At 44.7% G+C, this 17,669-nt stretch overlaps 1 protein-coding gene across 2 annotated transcripts in view; it reads right to left on the minus strand.

The window, feature by feature from the left end:
- Window positions 1-3,558: 3,558 nt before the first annotated feature.
- Window positions 3,559-17,669, minus strand: part of KLHDC10 (kelch domain containing 10) — a 98,950-nt gene continuing 84,839 nt past the window's right edge. For both annotated transcript variants that reach the window (XM_029615226.1, XM_029615227.1), the window contains 8 exons: window positions 13,166-13,387; window positions 10,920-11,074; window positions 10,211-10,359; window positions 7,535-7,619; window positions 7,342-7,408; window positions 6,197-6,244; window positions 5,120-5,259; window positions 3,559-4,030 (listed from right to left, as the gene is read on the minus strand). In XM_029615226.1, coding sequence (XP_029471086.1) covers window positions 3,821-4,030; window positions 5,120-5,259; window positions 6,197-6,244; window positions 7,342-7,408; window positions 7,535-7,619; window positions 10,211-10,359; window positions 10,920-11,074; window positions 13,166-13,387 — 1,076 coding nt within the window. In that variant the 3' untranslated portion in view covers window positions 3,559-3,820. The remainder of the gene's footprint in view (window positions 4,031-5,119; window positions 5,260-6,196; window positions 6,245-7,341; window positions 7,409-7,534; window positions 7,620-10,210; window positions 10,360-10,919; window positions 11,075-13,165; window positions 13,388-17,669) is intronic.

A 17,669-nucleotide genomic window follows, 5' to 3' on the forward strand; every position in this document is an offset into this window, starting at 1 on the left:
GTGTCTTCATTTGAATGAGCCAATCATCCAGATATGGGTGAATCCAAAATCCCTTTGTGAAATAAGACTGCCACCATCGCTTTCATGAAGGTTCGTGGGGTCATGGCCACACGGAAAGGAAGAGCCTGGAACAGAAAATGCTGTCCGAGCACAGTGAAGTGAAGAAACTTCTCATGGTCCTTCTGAATGGAAATATGGAGATATGCCTGTCAGTGGGACAACCCGAGAACATTATGTAGTGTAGTAGTCTCCTATCATCTCCAGAAACCCCCTGATCTGTCATGATCTTGGACCATTCCTCGTAAGAAGGTGGTCAATCTCCCTCTGATGGACTCCACAGAGAAGGGGGCTAGACTAGCATCGTTGCGACGCCTCATTTCCTCCGGCCCCTTGACCAAATTATCATGGCCAGGTCTACATGCTCTCTGAAAGGACTGCTGCCGTCCCAAGCCTTGCAAGGAAGAAGCATTCCTGGGGGATGGCATCTCTGACACGAGCGCACAATGGAACACGTCTCTTGCTGGTCTTCCTATCCTCTGGCATCCACAGAGCTGCGACTTGGGCCCCTCCGAGCTGTCACTGCAAAACTCATTCCTGGCGAAGGCCTACAAAACCATACGGCACATCTGCCACATAGGCCGCCCTGCTTTCCAAGTGGGCTGCATGCTTAGAATTGGCTGAAGAAACAGCGACCTTCTGCTGCACATTCTGCACCCAGGAAAAGTAAGTTGGTTGCATCCAGCTACTGCAAATAGTCGCTGGAAGACAAGGCCACCAGCTCCAACCTCGCTAGCCTCCAGTCCGAAGCACCCTTGAATGCCACTGACCCCCCCTTACAGGAACAGAAGTCTTCTTGACCACTGTCAGAAGCCTCAGGAGCTCCAAGCACTCTTCTGGCAAAGGATAAAACTTTGCCATTGCCTTCGAGTATCTCACTCCTGGAGTACCAGCTTCCTTACCACTATAGTCACAGGAAAATATCTCTGGGGAACCCAGCAGCCCCTCCAGTACCAGGTCCCCCTTCAAACCTCTTGTGCAAAAGTAATCCATCATTTGTCCAAAACCCGAGGGATGAAAGGGTATACCCCCTCTATCCAGAATGAGCAAGCACGTCTAGGGACATCCTTTACCCAATGGGGGTCTCCTCTGGAACTGATAGAGGTCCTGTCCACATCTTGAACACCATTCCACAGATGGACCCTGTACCCCTCCCCCCAAGGTACTCCACAAGCACCTGAATGTTCCTCATGAGAATACAAGAAGGTACATTCAATAGTGACTAAAAGCCTATACGGCAAAGAAAAAAAAAAAAAAAAAAAAAGACACGCCAACTTCCCTGTGGGCACTTCCCCCGGGTGCCAGTCTTGTGAACCAGCGGCTGCTTTTCCTCCAAATGCAGGAGCAGGGCAAAATCTGTGGAGAAGGACTCAGACTCCCTGGTGAAAACCAGCTGCCAACTCCTCCACCGGCTCCCCCCCCACATGAACCTGGGCTTCAGAAGAAATCTGAACTGTGAATACTGAAGTGGGGAACTTGTGGTCTTCCCTGAACCATTCAGTCTCCTACCACGTGGTGACCACAATGGCTGCCGCTGGCTCTGCACCCATGAAGCATGGAAAGATCGGAGAAATCATGTCCTCTCAGTATCTGAGGAGCCTCTTTCGCCCCCGGAGATGCCATTGGGGAAAAGTATGGCTGTATTAATGCGTTTCATACAGGCCCAACCGGAGGTTTTCCATGGTCCATAGACCGCATTATGCTGTTGCATGCTCCACACGCTTGCCGCTCAGACATCACAAATTGCCTCAGGGAGCCCTCCCGGACCCTGGGCAGAGCGCAGCTGCATTAAGATACGAAAGCCTTACCCCACAGGCCAGACTATGTTTGCACGATGCATGGTCAGTGACATGCTTCTGCACGCCCCACACACGCATGCTGTCCAAACAAACATCCAAGCACCTCAATGAGCCCTCCCGGATGCGGTGCACAGTGTGGCCGTAATAAGGCCCGACAGGATGTTTGCTGCAACCCATGTCATGCATTTCGCGCGCTTCACGCATACACGTCAAACAGATCTCCCAGCGCCTCGCTGAGTCCTCCTGGACCCCAGGCTCAGGGCTGCGGGCCTGCAGCTGCAGCTCCCAACGACTTGGAAGCCCTCGTAACCTTTGCTGATCCCACGGAGGTAGCTACCTCCACAGACAATCCAGAGGGATTGAGAACAAGCCTAGCCGACCACAGCCTGCAGGCCCTGTCTGCCGCTACTCACGATTTCGGTGCCATCCCCTAAGCGGGAAGCAAATGCAGCCCAAGTGCGCTCGACCCGAACAGAATGCAGGAAAACAAAAAAAAAGTCAGGCCACACCCGCGGCTGAAAATGCAGCTCCGCACCACTGCCCCATCTGAGCAGCACGCAGGAAGTCCTGAGGCTGCACCTGTGGCAGACACGCTGCAGTCCGCTGTCACAAGCCACGCCGAAAAACAAACCTCCCTTTGATCCCCAGGACCCCGGGCAAAGGGGCAAGCAAGTAAGTTTCCCCTTCGGGGAAAAACAGCAAGCTCCTCTGCTTCTCATTCCTGCTGATCCCGGCAGCTCCAGCTGCCAAAACGCCAGAGTCACCAAGCCATCAGTCTCCCGATCAAGTTTCTCTCTCTCTTTTTTAACTTAATTGAAAAATAACAAAAGAGTTACTTCCCTGATCCAAAGACCCTGGCTCGCAGGAAGAGACCTTGGAGGGTGAGAGGGAGCCAGTATCCTGGCTATCAAGGCCTCCAGAAGCAGAGGGTGAACACAGACAGAGGTTTCCAACCCCCGCACACCTGGCTCAGCCCTAGGGATGGTCCACAAAGGTTCCTAATACCTCAGGGAGAAGACTATAGGTTCACATCTCTGCCACCTGCTGGAGACAAAGCAATACTGAGGGACTGCAGGTGGCACTCAGTTATGTAGCAGTGCCTCAAAGTTTTGTTCTCTGCCTCCATCTGCTGGTAGGCATGAATAACCCCCACTTGTCTGGACTGATCTGGGTATAAACAGGAAGACATGATCTTTGGGCTCTGTGTAAAGAGGACCCACACAACATGTGAAACGCAGAGCAGCACGCTCAGAGCATGGCAAAAGCTTCTAGAAGCTATGGAATTTACAACTTCACCGACCTCTGCTCCCTCAGATGACATCACCCAGCTGTGAGGACTTCACATCCTGCCTGTCCTTTGAAAAGGAGGATGGAGGCGAAGAACTCTTCCATGAACTTAGGGACGCAACAGGAAAACACGATCCACTTTTAAAATATTCTGTATTTGACTACCTAGGAGCATTCTCATTTCTAAATCGGATTAGAAACGGTTACCACTGCCTCTCCCCCCTGCCCCCTTTCTGCTTGTTCCCTCTGAGACAGCAGCTGCTCCGAACGCTAGCACTAAAGCACGCTGCAGAAGAGACTTCCACAGACCTGCAACCCCAGCAGCAATGCTGGGAGTGCGCTCTGACATGCATTCCAGCGGTGTGAACCAGGGCAGGCGGCTTATGCAATGGAAAGGACCAGGAATGGCAAGACATAGAATGGCGATTTTTAAAAAGTCAGAACACATCTAAATCAAAATGCTCCAAAAAGTCAGAACGCACGAGAGCATTTAAAAGCAGACATATTATCCATCATGTTCAAACTAAAATTAAGAGTCACAGAAAGGCAAGCAATGTGTTTTGTTGAGTAAGGCCTTTGATCTTTAGCAGCGTTCATCCACAGTATCCCTTGCAGAAAGGGGGGTGCCCATTGAGCTAGTGTTTTCAAGTCTCCACTAAGACAACAGTGGCCAAAGCTCATTTCAGCCTCTCAATGAGTCCCTGTGAGAGTCCCAGCTGCAGGAGCTGTCTCGTGGGGAGATGCGCTAGATGAGGGAAGTACTTGTGCACTTTCTCCCAGCACAGTTCCAGCAGGCTGGGCACCACCAGCCAAATTTTAAATAAAGATCCAGTCCGTTTGTTCTCCTGGATACTGACCACACCTCCATGGATGTACATGCAGCCAGCCTGAAAGAGAAGCAAGCAATCATCAATACTGGAGCTTTTGCATCTGGAGAGCAACACACAGTTCACGCCCAGCTGGGACACGTTTTTTATTTTTACCAAAGTGCTAGGTTGCCAGTTCCCCCAAGGGCAGATGCTTAATTAGGCTATTCCATTAATGTGTGTTGGAAAAAAAAACAGTCTATTCGAGTCCGAACATCATGAACAAACATTAGGATGCTTAAATACACCACTTGCATGTAGCTATAGAACTGGTTGAGCTGAGAGACACCCAATCTTCTGACAGCTAGCATGGTAATGTGATGGAAGGTGAACAAGAAACAAAAACCACACTAGCTGTAGCCAATTCTGAAACAAAGTAGAAATTAAAAAGCCTTTCCTGACCCAAAATGAGAATCTTACACCATGGATCGGCATTCCCCCAGAGTGCACTCATCTAAACACAGCCCCCTTCCCCTGCCCTCCCCTTTGCTTCAAGGGGAAGGGTTAGAGAGGGAAACAACCTGCACAATAATTTGAAGCTTTTATTGTTACCATTTCTTCTGCTGGCAAAATGCTCCCTAATTTTACTGAATGAGCGAAGAACATCTTCCTTGGAAGGTGCTGAAATCTGTTTCCCTTTAGCAGACAGAATGCTCCATTGTTTATTAAGCTTGCTGTAAAGCGTGTCCAAAGAGCATCTCTCTCTGAGAATATTTTAGAAATAAGAAAGAGGCAAAACCATAACCCAACATAACCCAGATTATTATTATTTTTTTTTTTTTAAAGAATACCCCAGAGACTGTTTAACCCATTATGTCCCAAATCTTTAAAGTAGCTTTAGGACACTGGCTCATAATAGGTTAAACATTTTCTGATCGGTTTAAAGTCTCTTCTAGTGCACATAACCACAATTTAGGTACTTTCTTGGTCTAACAAGCAGTAACCCTGACAGTGCCCAGGATAACAGAGCAAAAAAAAGAAAAAAAAATGTTTTAAGACCAACTGCCTGAATAAAATGCCATCTTATATAGAACAAAGGTCATTTGTTTTACAATGCCTAGAAAAAGGTGAAACATGAAACAGATAAATAAAAGGAAAAGCTAATCTTACAGGTGTGACTGCAGCACAATGGAAATAAACTGGTTCTGGCATTTCAGCAGGGAGCTTCATCCACTGGAACGTCTGCAGGCTGAGCTTCCACACATCTCCGAGGATCACTTCTCCATTGTAGCCACCACAGATGAACACATCTAAGGTCAAGGAGGAGAAGCCGTGAAATCTGTTCCTCTCTACACCCAAAGTTTTAGTTCTTCATGGCTTAAGGTCTGCAGCGTCTCCTCCTAGGCCCTCCCAAAACATCCAGTCGTCAGTATGTCCAAGCACTGAAGTCCTGAAATTACTCTGTCTCTTTAAAAATAAAGTTAAACAGCAGTTTCTCTTAGCCCCAATACATTTTCTAGATGCAGCTGGTAGCAGAGCTTGTTCTCACTGTACCCTCTGTCACAGCCTATTACATGTCGAGCTCTCCCCAACTCTGCAAACCTGCCTCTCAGGATCCAACTCTTCTTCCTTGCTTAACATTAAGATTGACAAAAATTTAGCCTGCTCTGTCAAGCACACAGGAGAAAGATCACAGCCTTCCTGACACGGAAGGCATTTCTCCTTACACGCCCACATTGTGTTATCAATGCCCGCCCTCCCTTTGCCCAAGTGTTGCATGTAGGATCAGATATGCAGTACTATTCCTGCTGCAAGAGTTGGTAATGCCACCAACAGATGCAGATTTAGGAAACCACCTCCAGCATCAAGTTTTTATAGACACTGCTGCCAATCTGCCACCTGGGCCCAAATTTGCTGTCATTTTGAAAAGCTGATGAAGAAAATTCAGTGTGAGGCTGACACTGAAAAGCCCTTGGTGCCCCTGTATAGATTTCCATGTTAATGGGAAGCCCATGCATGTGAAGGGGGGGCAGTTACCTATGCTTAAATCTGACTTCTCTCAACAAGACGTGAGGCGCAGGCTCTGCAACTCCAAGGTCCTCCCCTGCCTCCCCCCCCCCCCCCCCCCCCCCCCCCCGGCACCCTAATATTAAACCCAGCCCTGGCCATAAAATCTAAAGTACAGCAAATTATAGCATTTTGTCCTGCTGGATACATTACTTTCTTAAATCTGATTTGTAAACTTACCATTTTTTATTTGTACACAGCTGTGGCATCTTCTAGCTGCAGGAAAACCTAGAACACACAGTGTAACAGTAAATGCCCAACATCAAACACAATAAAAGCCTCTCACTGTTAACCAAAAATGTGGCAAAAACTACCACATGAAATAGGAGGGGGGAGGGGGGGATTAGGGAGAATTACGAGGGTTCACATGCCAGCCAAAACAGATTACCACCTCTCTAAAGCATGTGCGGGATTAGGGTGCCCTCCTCCTCCCGCAGTATTAAGCAGATCTCAGAGGAAGGCTGAATCAGGCCTCACTGAAACCAGACTTCATTTGGAACTCTCTTTCGCTACCCACCAGCTCCAAGAAAGCCTGCCATTACTACGACCACGTGGCAGAGAGCAAGCTGGGGAAAAGGTCAGGGACACCTCCAGACGGAGACCAGGAAGGAAGCTCCTACCCAACCTCCTTCAGCCGTTTGCTTTCCAGGGTATTCCGAAGGATCAGGCAAATCTCACATTCATATTCACTTGGGAAGGAGGGAGCGTGTTGCCAAGGACGGTTTGAGCACAGATGTCTTACAGAGCCTGTGGCCATCTTTGCCCTTCACCAAGCAGGGAACAAGGATAACATATCTAAACTGGATTGGTGGGGATCTAATTTAGAAATAATAAAAAAAATAAAAAAAAACAAAACTCGAAAGTGGCCTATGCTTACCCAGGATTTTTTTTTCTAGTGTATAAACTTAATTGATAGCCTTATGCCCTCACAAACCACTATGGTACCTTGTTGATCTTCAGTCAGGTGTCGCTTTCCCTGTTCTTACAAAGTATTATAGCACTGCCCAAGGTTAAAGCAAGAGAGTGACATCCAACAGAGAGCACCAGGAGGTTCTCTCCTCTTTGGCTTATGTGCCTGATTTTAAAAGCTGCTCAGGAGCCAACGCCCAAAGCCAGGAACAAACCTAGATACCTCCTGCACTAGACAGCACTAATCAGGGGCAAAGCTTTTTTTTTTTTAAATCCTAAAAACTTCATCCAACTTTGCTCCTATCAATTTATCTTGCTTTCTTAGATGTCTTTTTGACGCTGGCCACATTTGTGAAATAAAGGATGTGGGAAAACTCCAGCTTATCCACGTCAAAAAGGTGCAGGGTAAATCTTACCAATCTTTTCATGAGGTTTAGTTGCAATGTCTTCCCATGCGTTTGTTTCCAGATTGTAAGCATGGATCTTGGAAATGAAGAGACACCACATATTAAAATGATACACACTTACAGAATAAAAATACAAAAACTGGAAAGACTCATGGACCATAACAACAAATGTCTCTCGGCAAAGATGACTTTTTTTTTTTACCTTATCCAAGGAATACGCTGTCCAGGAAGTACCACCTCCCAGGACGTATATTCTCTGGCCATCATGTGCTATTTCATGTCTGTACCTGAAACAGACAAGCCACATGCTTCCACTTTTGATGTCGTTAAACCAAACACTCATGCAATCTATTTTGCAAAGTCACAGCCAACAAGAATTATGAAGAGAGTATGATCTCCGCATGCTACAGAGCAGGCCGACGTTGAAAGCCACCTGCCACCACCTGAAGGTGGTGCATCTCTGATCACCTGCAATGCAAAATCCTTTTCAGCAATGCTAAAGGGCTGCAACACATTAGGGGTTTTAGCCAACATGAACTGCCTCATACTTAGCAAACCCACATTACATGATATTCGGTCCTCCAACAACCCAATTACTTAATAGTGAAATTCCTCAAAAAAACCCCAAAACATAAGCCTGATGATCCCACTATTATTTCTCATATATTTTTTAAAAAATGCAGAGAAATAATGAACTGTGATTTTGAAAATGTATTTTAAGAGCATACTGATTCGCAATAAACATACTATCTGGATAAGTCTGTGTGAGTGTCATTTGTAATCCACAGAAATCTGATGACTTTTTAGGGGGGTCAAATACTTTTGCAAGCCCCTGTATTTACATTGGTGTACACACAACCCCTCCCTCCCTCCAATATCTACAGTCCCTGAATTATATTCACTGATCATCGGCCCAGTGTGCTATGGCAATCAAAAAAGCAAACAATATTAGGAATTATTAGAAAGGGAATGGTGAATAAAACAGAAAATATCATAATGCCTCTGTATCGCTCCATGGTGAGACCGCACCTTCAAAACTGTGTACAATTCTGGTTGCCGCATCTCAAAAAAGATATAGTTGCGATGGAGAAGGTACAGAGAAGGGCAACCAAAATGATAAAGGGGATGGAACAGCTCCCCTATGAGAAAGGCTGAAGAGGTTAGGGCTGTTCAGTTTGGAGAAGAGACGGCTGAAGGGGGATATGATAGAGGTGTTTAAAATCATGAAAGGTCTAGAATGGGTAAATATGAATCAGTTATTTACTCTTTCGGATAATAGAAGGACTAGGAGGCACTCCATGAAGTTAGCATGTAGCACATTTAAAACTAATTGGAGAAAATTCTTTTTCACTCAACGCACAATTAACTCTGGAATTTGTTGCCAGGGGATGTGATTAGTACAGTTAGTGTAGCTGGTTTTAAAAAAGGTTTGAATAAGTTCTTGGAGGAGAAGTCCATTACCTGCTATTAATCAAGTCGACTTTGAAAATAGCCACTGCTATTACCAGCATCAGTAGCATGGGATATACTTAGTTTTTGGGTACTTCCCAGGTACTTGTAGCTTGGATTGGCCACTGTTGGAAACAGGATGCTGGGCTTGATGGACCCTTGGTCTGACCCAGTATGGCAATTTCTTATGTTCTTATGAAATCATCGGCCCAGTGTGCTTTGGCAATCAAAAAAGCAAACAGAATGTTAGGAATTATTAGGAAGGGAGTGGCAAATAAAACAGAGGATGTCATAACGCCTCTGTATTGCTCCATGGTGAGACCGCACCTTGAATACTGTGTGCAGTTCTGGTCACCGCATTTCAAACAGGATATAGCTGCACTGGAGAAGGTGCAGAAAAGGGCGACCAAAATGATAAGGGGCATGGAAAGGCTGCCCTATGAGGAAAGGCTAAAGATGTTAGGGCTGTTCAATTTGGATAAGAAACAACTGAGGGGGGATATGATAGAAGTCTATAAAATAATGAAAGGATATGAACAAGTTAATGTAATAGAAGGACCAGGGGGCTCTCCATGAAGTTAGCAAGTTGCTCATTTAAAACAAACTCAAAGAAAATTATTTTTCACTCAGTGCATAGTTAAGCTCTGGAATTCATTGCCAGAGGATGTGGTTACAGAAGTTAGTGTTACTGGGTTTAAAAAAGGTTTGGATAAGTTCTTAGAGGATAAAGCCATAACCTATGACAGTAATTAATAAGGAATAGTAGCTTGTGATCTATCTGATGTTTGGGTACTTTTCAGGTACTTGTGACGTGAGTTGGATTGGCCACTGTTGGAAACAGGATACTGGGCTTGATGGACCCTTGGTCTGATCTAGTATGGCATTTCTAATGTTCTTATCTGTATCTACTAAATCTGTAGTGTTAAAAGAGAGGCCTTTCACCATCTAATAACGGAATGAATACCTGCTTCAAACAATTACAAAAAAGAGATTTATTGACAATAAAGAGAATTAATAGAGGAAGGCGGAAAATTCCTCTATGGAGCAGAGAATAAAACAGAGAGAAAATGATACAAGCAAAGGTGTATACAGTCTGTTCAGAATCTGCTCAGAGCTCCAAGATGTGCGCTTCAGGTTATAAGGGTCTGCTGAATATCAGCCATCTGCATAATCCACACCCATTACCTTTAATAGCCAATCGATATATATTTTAGCATGTGTACATCAGCGTGCTCTTACTTATAGGCTCTTGTTATCAGTAAAATAACAAAGTTAGTTCCATCCTTCCAGGAATGATGTCATCCGTGCTGGATGATTCTCTGGTAAGTTCAGTGATCATAGTGCTATAACTACATGTGTGCATGATATATGCAGTTCACTATTCTACATTAGCTAGAACAATGACAGCTAATTGCACCCTCCTCCTCACCTCTCCTCTGGAAGATCAGAGCGGGAGTTGTTTGGCTTCAGTTGGATCCATTCTCTGGTATTAAGATCTAACCTGTGCAGATCAGTGCTGTAAATATATCCAGTTGTTCCTCCAAATACATAGAGGAAACCATTGATAATAGCCATAGCCTACAATGGAAAGAGAAAAAGGAAGAGCAGTTACAATTATAAAGCCAACCATAAAAAAGGCTGGGAGAATGTGGCTTGTTGCATGATTGCCCTGCTAACCACCCAAGAACTCTCAATCCTGTTAGTACCAGAAGGACCCAACATGCAGATCTACATTAGAAATTGCATTTAGGCAATCGGATGGCTGGAGTACTCATTGTTATGAAGGGAGTCGTGTGAAATGTCAGACTGGGGAAGGGTTGTGTGCGCACCATTATACAGTACGACAAGAACCCAAGTACACATATCAAGTCAGAATATAATCTAATCTCAAATAACTAGTTTAGAGGCATAAATGATACAACGTTCTTAGGGGTAATCAGACAGGAAGTGGCTCTTGTATCAAGACAACAGAACTGAGAGCCCTTCTGGTCAGCCTGAACCCCTGACCTGACGTTTTCCCCTAAATGGCGTTTTAGTTAAATTATTAGGCCAGTATTTCAAATATTTTAATAGTCTACCCTCTCCACTGCTAAAATGCAGACGCAAAAAGCACTCAAGGCTGTAGGTTGTGCATATACCTGCCCATATATGCGGTTCGGTTTCTTCCCCCGACAACTGAGCAAGGCCCAACGCTTGTACTTCACATTACAGACATGAACATCATTGCCGTTGCTCTCTCCAAATGGGATTCCAGTGCCCCCGAACACTAGGAGGTTATAGCCATGCAACACAACTAGAAGAGAGAAGAACTTGATTACTCGGAGAGACCATTGAAATACAACTTCAGGGGGCAAAGTTTGAACGTGGAGGGTTCAGGATAGTCATGGAGTCAGTCCTTGAGTTCTGCGACCCCCTCAAAGGCTCTTCTGTCTTTAGTCAGTGTGAACAGAAAGTATAGCTGTACACACACACACACACTTCGGAGCCTATTTTAGACCATTTTGCTATTGGGTGTTGCTTACCTACAAGTTTCAGTCGCTGTCTTAAGGTGTGCTCAGCTTGCACTGTGTGCACGCATTGCTGCCAATGCAACTAGGAGTTTTGTGCAAACTGTGCACACAGGGTACAGCCCTCTCATACAAACCCATGCTAATCATGGTATTAGCCATTACACACACCCCCTTCCCCCCAATGCAGAGAGGAGCGCTGGCTTAACTTAGTGGTTTCTTAATGCTGGAAACTTGACTCTTAGCCCAAAGTGGAGTAAAGTTTCCAGGGCTAACGTTAGTCTATGGGCAGAAGCTGAAGCTCCGGTGCTGGGTCCTGTAGTCAGAATTTTCTGCGCATAAAACATGATTTACGCGCACAACAATGTTTTCTGCGCTGAAAGCATTTTTGGGCGTATAAAAGGTGTTTGATGTGCAGAAAACATACTGTATGTGCACCAAGCATTTTTCTGCATTTAAAAAGACTTGTGCGCACAAAAGGTACTTATTTGTTATCTATAAATTTCTGCTGGAATTAAACTGTGTGCTCGGCCTATGTAAAAGACTGAGTGCACACTAACTCGATTTGGCATGCTTTTTAACTCCTGATGCAGTAGCATACTATTTGCTTACTGCGTCAGGAGTTTGGTTTGTTTTTTTTTTTAAACCATGCAGATTAAACAAAACTATACCCTGAATTTCAGCGCACAGATTTTCCCACGCTACTTCTTAAACTGAGCCCTCTGGAGAGGGAAAGGAAGGGATGCCTCAGCAGTATTAAACTCCCTACCCCCCATATCCAGAAAGGTTTAGTACTGTACTACTGTATCTAGATGGCCAAGTACAACTTTCCCCATAAGTGTCCAAAATGCATCTCTCTCCCCAAAAATAATTTGATTAGTTGGTTTAGACTGCTTTGTTGTAGCCACCAACTACAAAATGACAGAAGAAGGTTAGCAGTTTTCCTTTTAACTACAAAGTTACACTATCCCTGCCTAGCACTGTAAACTACAGAATGCATCACAACTGCAGCCCTTCATAACAGCTTAGGAAGCTGGCATTTTTTCATCCCCTACTAATCTATCCTTCAACAGTGTATAGGATACATGCATAATTCTCTGTAAAACCTAATTACCGTATTTTTCACTCCATAAGACGCACCTAGGATTCAGAGCGGGAAAATAAATAAATAAATAAATAAATAAATAAATAAATAAATAAATGGTGTGCTAAACCAGCTCTGTTCCTGGGCGCCTGTGCGTCTTATGGAGAAAATTAGGGTAGGGCATAAAATGTTTTTTGTCCCCATTCCAACCCTTTAAATTTAATTAACTATAACCCCCCCCCCCCCCCCAAGACTTGCCAAAAGTCTCTAGTGGTCCAGCAGGGGTGCAGAGCAATTTCCTGCACTCGGGCCGTCGGCTGCCAGTATTCAAAATGGCGCCAATAGCCTTTGCCCTTACTATGTCACAGGTGCCATTGGTCGGCCCCTGTCACATGGTAGGAGCACAAGATGGCTATCGGCGCCATTTTGAATACTGGCAGCCGACGGCCCGAGTGCAGGAGATTGCTCCAGACCCCCGCTGGACCACCAGGGACTTTTGGCAAGTCTTTGGGGGAGGGGGGGGGGGGGGGTTATAGTTAATTAAATTTAAAGGGTTGGGATGGGGACAAAAAAAAAACCCAAAACAAAAACACACTGGTTATAGTTAGGTTTTTGTTTTTTTTTTTTTTAAATATTCGCTCCATACGATGCAGACATTTTCCTCCCACTTTTGGGGGGAAAAAAGTGTGTCTTATGGAACGAAATACAGTAATCTCTCCTTTTCTAAATAAAGCAAGCAGATTATTGATGGCTTTTATTTTAATGCCCAGTACTAGTGAAACCCTGTACTCACGGGACATGGAAGCCAGCTCTCTAGGCATATAGCCATCAGTGCCCATCTGATGCCATGTTCCTGTAGCAAAGTGGTATCTCCAAAGTTCTCTGAAGAGTGGGTAGTCTTCATTCTCTGGGCCACCAGACTCATCGTAATCTGGGTTATACCCTCCAAACACATATAAATTGGTGTTATCTGCTACACACCGATGGCCACTCCGTGCTGGAGGAGATCTGCGACCTAGAAAATGACAAGACAACAGAAGCTCTGTCATGGTCTACTCACAATAGAACAAAAGACCCATCAGTAAAAGGATTACTGGCTAGAAAGTACATGATAGAATGAAAATAATGAAAGAAAAAAAAAAAAAAAAAAAGGTAACTGGGTGACCAAGCTAAAAATAGATAAGGCTCTCCTACTTCAGCTAGCAGAGGTGCTCTTACAGCTCAGTGGCAAAATCTTTGCTTTGTAGTACATTCAAAGGCCAGGATCCCCAGCTCTAAAAGGGTATGTGCATGTTCTGAAAACAAAATCATGTGTTTGTATCTAGAACAGGAATGGGGAGAAAAACTGCAATCACAGTCTGCTGTACATCTGGGGTTTCACTGATCACAATCTCGTATCTCAAAATTATAATCCTAGAATAAATAGCTCCTTGTTTTTCCAAGTCCCAGAACACTTTGGATTGCAAGTTTTGGGTTTGAAGGAAAATGCGAAGGTGGTAATGTCTAATGTTTGCCAAATTCAAATTAAGCTAGATAACGCTGCAGCAGCTGACGCCCTCGGAGCACGCACCATTACCACCAAGTGGAAAAAATGCATCGTTTGGTTTCAAAATGTGCATTACTGTGCAGGTCCTGATTTCCAGATAAGCAAGTCTGAAACTAGTTCATTCCTATCTTGCTTGCTCAACACAATCTATTATGGGTGAAACTGTACTTATCTTTTTACACCACTAAACGTTTCCATGTAAGGTTATTCTGTGTTCTGGCACATTTTATGGAAGCTTTGGAAACCAGCCTCCATACTGCCAGTGCTGTAGGCCAATGGGGGTGGAGCAAGATGTTTGGGTTATAAACTTTAATTGCAGCACATTGCTCTTTTACAAGAAGCTCAGTAAATTTGACCTTTTTGGGACGGGGGAGTGAAAGACGGACCTAAAAGCATTATAGAAAAAAAGGGAGGGGGGAGTGGAGACTATCTAGGAAACATTTGAAAAATGCCTTGATAAGCAAATGAAGCATGATAAATAGTAGAAGTCTGTAAAGCTCCAGATAAAGTCCGGTTCTCACAAAAGAGCATAAACAGATGTCCGTCCTCACATCCGATGGAGCCCGGCACAAAAAAAACCTGTCACTTTTCAGACCTTTGACGGAGCCTCAATGGACAAGCCCACGGTATGCTATTATGCCACACAGGGCCCCTTCAGTCTTGTATTCAGCAAAGAAAATGAAGGAACTCCACGGGGGAGGTGGCCGGGTTTTGTGAAGTCTACATCTCGCTGTCCTCGGAGAACCCCGTTAGAGGTAAGCAACTCTGCTTTCTCTGGGGGACAAGCAGAACAGCAGGCTTCATCACACCAGGGTAATCCCTAGCTACAGGTTGCCCCCAATAAAAAAAAAAAAAAGTGGCAACAACAAAACCAGTGCCAACTGACACATTTCTGCTGGCGAGTCTTTTTTGTATTTTATTCTCTCTCTCTATATATATATATGGGGCAGCCTGGAATTAAATAACGGGCCCTAGATAGGAAGAGTTGGAGTCCACAGCTCCTACATGTCCCAAAAGGACCGACTTGCCAGATCGACTTCACGTCAGCCATCCCTATCCAAGCAGTGGCAAAATGTGAATGAGTGAAGAGAACTCCACGTCACAGCCTTGCAGATCTCCTCTATGGAGACTGATCACAGGACAGCCATCGATGATGCTGGACAGAGTAAGCCTTGACATAGCCCACCACATTCAACCCTGCCTGGACATAACAGAAGAGGCAATCTGCTTGCCAATCAGAAAGTGTGTTTGGCAATGGCAATCCACAGCTTGTTTATGTAGAAAGAAAATGTTACGTGGACATTATATAAGCTTTAGTCTGCTCCAAGTAGAAGCAAAGACTCTACTGCAGTCCAAACTGCGATGTTTGATCACTTCAGTGGACATGCGGCTTGGGAAAAAACAATGGAAAGACAGTTAACTGTTTAAGATGGAATTCCAACACCATCTTAGGCAAGAACTTAGATAGGTGTGCAAGACCGCTATCACAGAAGAGCTTAGATTAAATGGACAAGTCACTAGAGCCTGAAGCTCACTGACCCTATGCACTGAAGTGACTGCCACCAAAACACAATCTTCCAGGTCTGGTACTTCAGGTTACAGTAGTGCAGGGGCTCAATGGGAGCTTTCATCAGCTAGTAAAAAACCACTCAGGTCCCAGAACATAGGAGGAGGTTGATATGAGGCTTCAAATGAAGCAGACCCCATGTGAAACATTCTACTAAGGGCTACATAAAGATGGCCTTACCTTCTACATGGTAATGGTATGTGCCAAAGGCACTAAAGTTGGACCTTTACTGAGGAGCTCTTGAGACCAGCATCCAATAAATGCAGAACATAATCAAGAAGTTTTTCTGTGGAGCAGGAGAAATTATCTAAAACCGTTTGCTCTCATCACAGAGGAAACCTCTTCCACTTTAGTCCAGGGACTTCTTAGCGGAATAACATAAGACGAGACATCCTCCAAGAAGTTAGGGGGTTGCAGAATAGACCTCTCAACATCCAAGTAGTGAACAATAGGGACTGGAAGTTGGGATGGCACATCCTGCCTTGATCTTGAGATGAGATCTGGAGAAACCACCAGCCTTATCACTTCCTGGATGGACATCTCCAATAGGAGCAGGAACTATTTGTTTATTTAATTTATTTAACATTTTTCTATACCGACCTTCATGGTTAAATACCATATCAGATCGGTTTACATCGAACAGGGGTATATAACTGAGATAGAGGAAACAAAAGTTACATTTAACGAGGACCGTGAACTTGGAAGCTTAGGTAGCTGGAGGAAAAAGGCCCGAAGAGGGCATCAACTAAGATTAAGTTAAAGAGAGGCATAACAAATTCCAGTCTAGTGTTAGTCCACATATTAGAAGAAGTATCCATGCAGATCAGGTAGTCGGGGGAGGAGGGAGGTTCCATTGTTCGTGAGAAGCTTAAACACCTAATGTGTGTCCCAGGGATCTGGGAATGCTTGGCGGAACAGCCAAGTTTTGAGTTTTTTCTTAAATGTTAGCAGGCAAGTTTCTAGCCTGAGTTCTGCGAGGAGGTTGTTCCAGATGGCTGGGCCTGCAGTCGAAAATGCTCGGTCCCTGGAAGAGATGAGTCGCGTGGCTTTGGTTGGAGGGGCTTGTAGCACTCCTTTGTATATTTCTCTCATTGGTCTGTTGGAGGTATGGAGTTTGAGAGGGATTTCAAGGTCGAGATAAAGGAGATTGTGGATGGATTTATGTATTAAAGTTAAAGATTTGTGTAGAACTCTGTGGTTGACTGGTAACCAGTGTAGGTTTCGAAGGATGGGTGTAATATGATCTCTCCGGTTGGTGCTGGTCAAGATTCTGGCCGTGGCGTTTTATATCATCTGCAGTGGCTTGGTGGTTGAGTTGGGAAGTCCTGTGAGAAGAGCGCTGCAGTAGTCTATTTTGGCAAATATCAAGGATTGAAGAACTGTCCTAAAGTCGTGGAAATATAAGAGAGGTTTGAGTCTTTTTAATACCTGTAGTCTGTAGAAGCAGTCTTTGGTTATGGTGTTGATCATGCCCTTTAGATTAAGGCGGTTATCGAGTATTACCCCAAGATCTCTAACCTGGGTATGGGTGAAGACGTGGTTATGGTGAGTCTGTGACAGGAAGTTGTTTTGGTTGGCGGAAATGAGGAGGAGTTCAGTCTTACTGGCATTGAGGACCAAATTTAAACTGTTGAGGAGACTAGTGATAGATTGTAGGCAGTTGCTCCAGATCGAGAGTGATTTGGTAATGGATTCTGTTATGGGGATCAGGATCTGAACATCGTCTGCGTAAATGTAGTGAATGAGGTTGAGACTTGTTAACAGTTGGCACAGGGGGAGGAGGTAGATATTGAAAAGGGTGGGGGACAGTGAGGATCCTTGAGTTATGCCCAGAGATGAATTTGTCTGTGGTGATTCTTTATTATTGATCCTGACCTTGAAGCTTCTATTACTAAGGAAAGACTTGAACCAGTTGTAGACTGATCCTGAAATGCCTATGTCAGATAGGCGATTCAGGAGGATGGCGTGGTTGACAGTGTCGAACGCTGCCAAGATGTCTAGGAGGATTAGAAGAAAGGAGTGACCTTTGTCCAGTCCCATAATAATATGGTCTGTTAGTGAGATGAGCAGGGTTTCTGTGTTGCGTGATTTGCGGAAGCCATACTGAGAAGGATAGAGTATATTGTGGTCTTCTAAATATTCTGAGAGCTGGGTATTAACCAGCTTTTCTGTAAGTTTGGCTAA

Source organism: Rhinatrema bivittatum, chromosome 9 (assembly GCF_901001135.1).
Source record: "Rhinatrema bivittatum chromosome 9, aRhiBiv1.1, whole genome shotgun sequence".
Lineage (NCBI taxonomy): Eukaryota > Metazoa > Chordata > Amphibia > Gymnophiona > Rhinatrematidae > Rhinatrema > Rhinatrema bivittatum.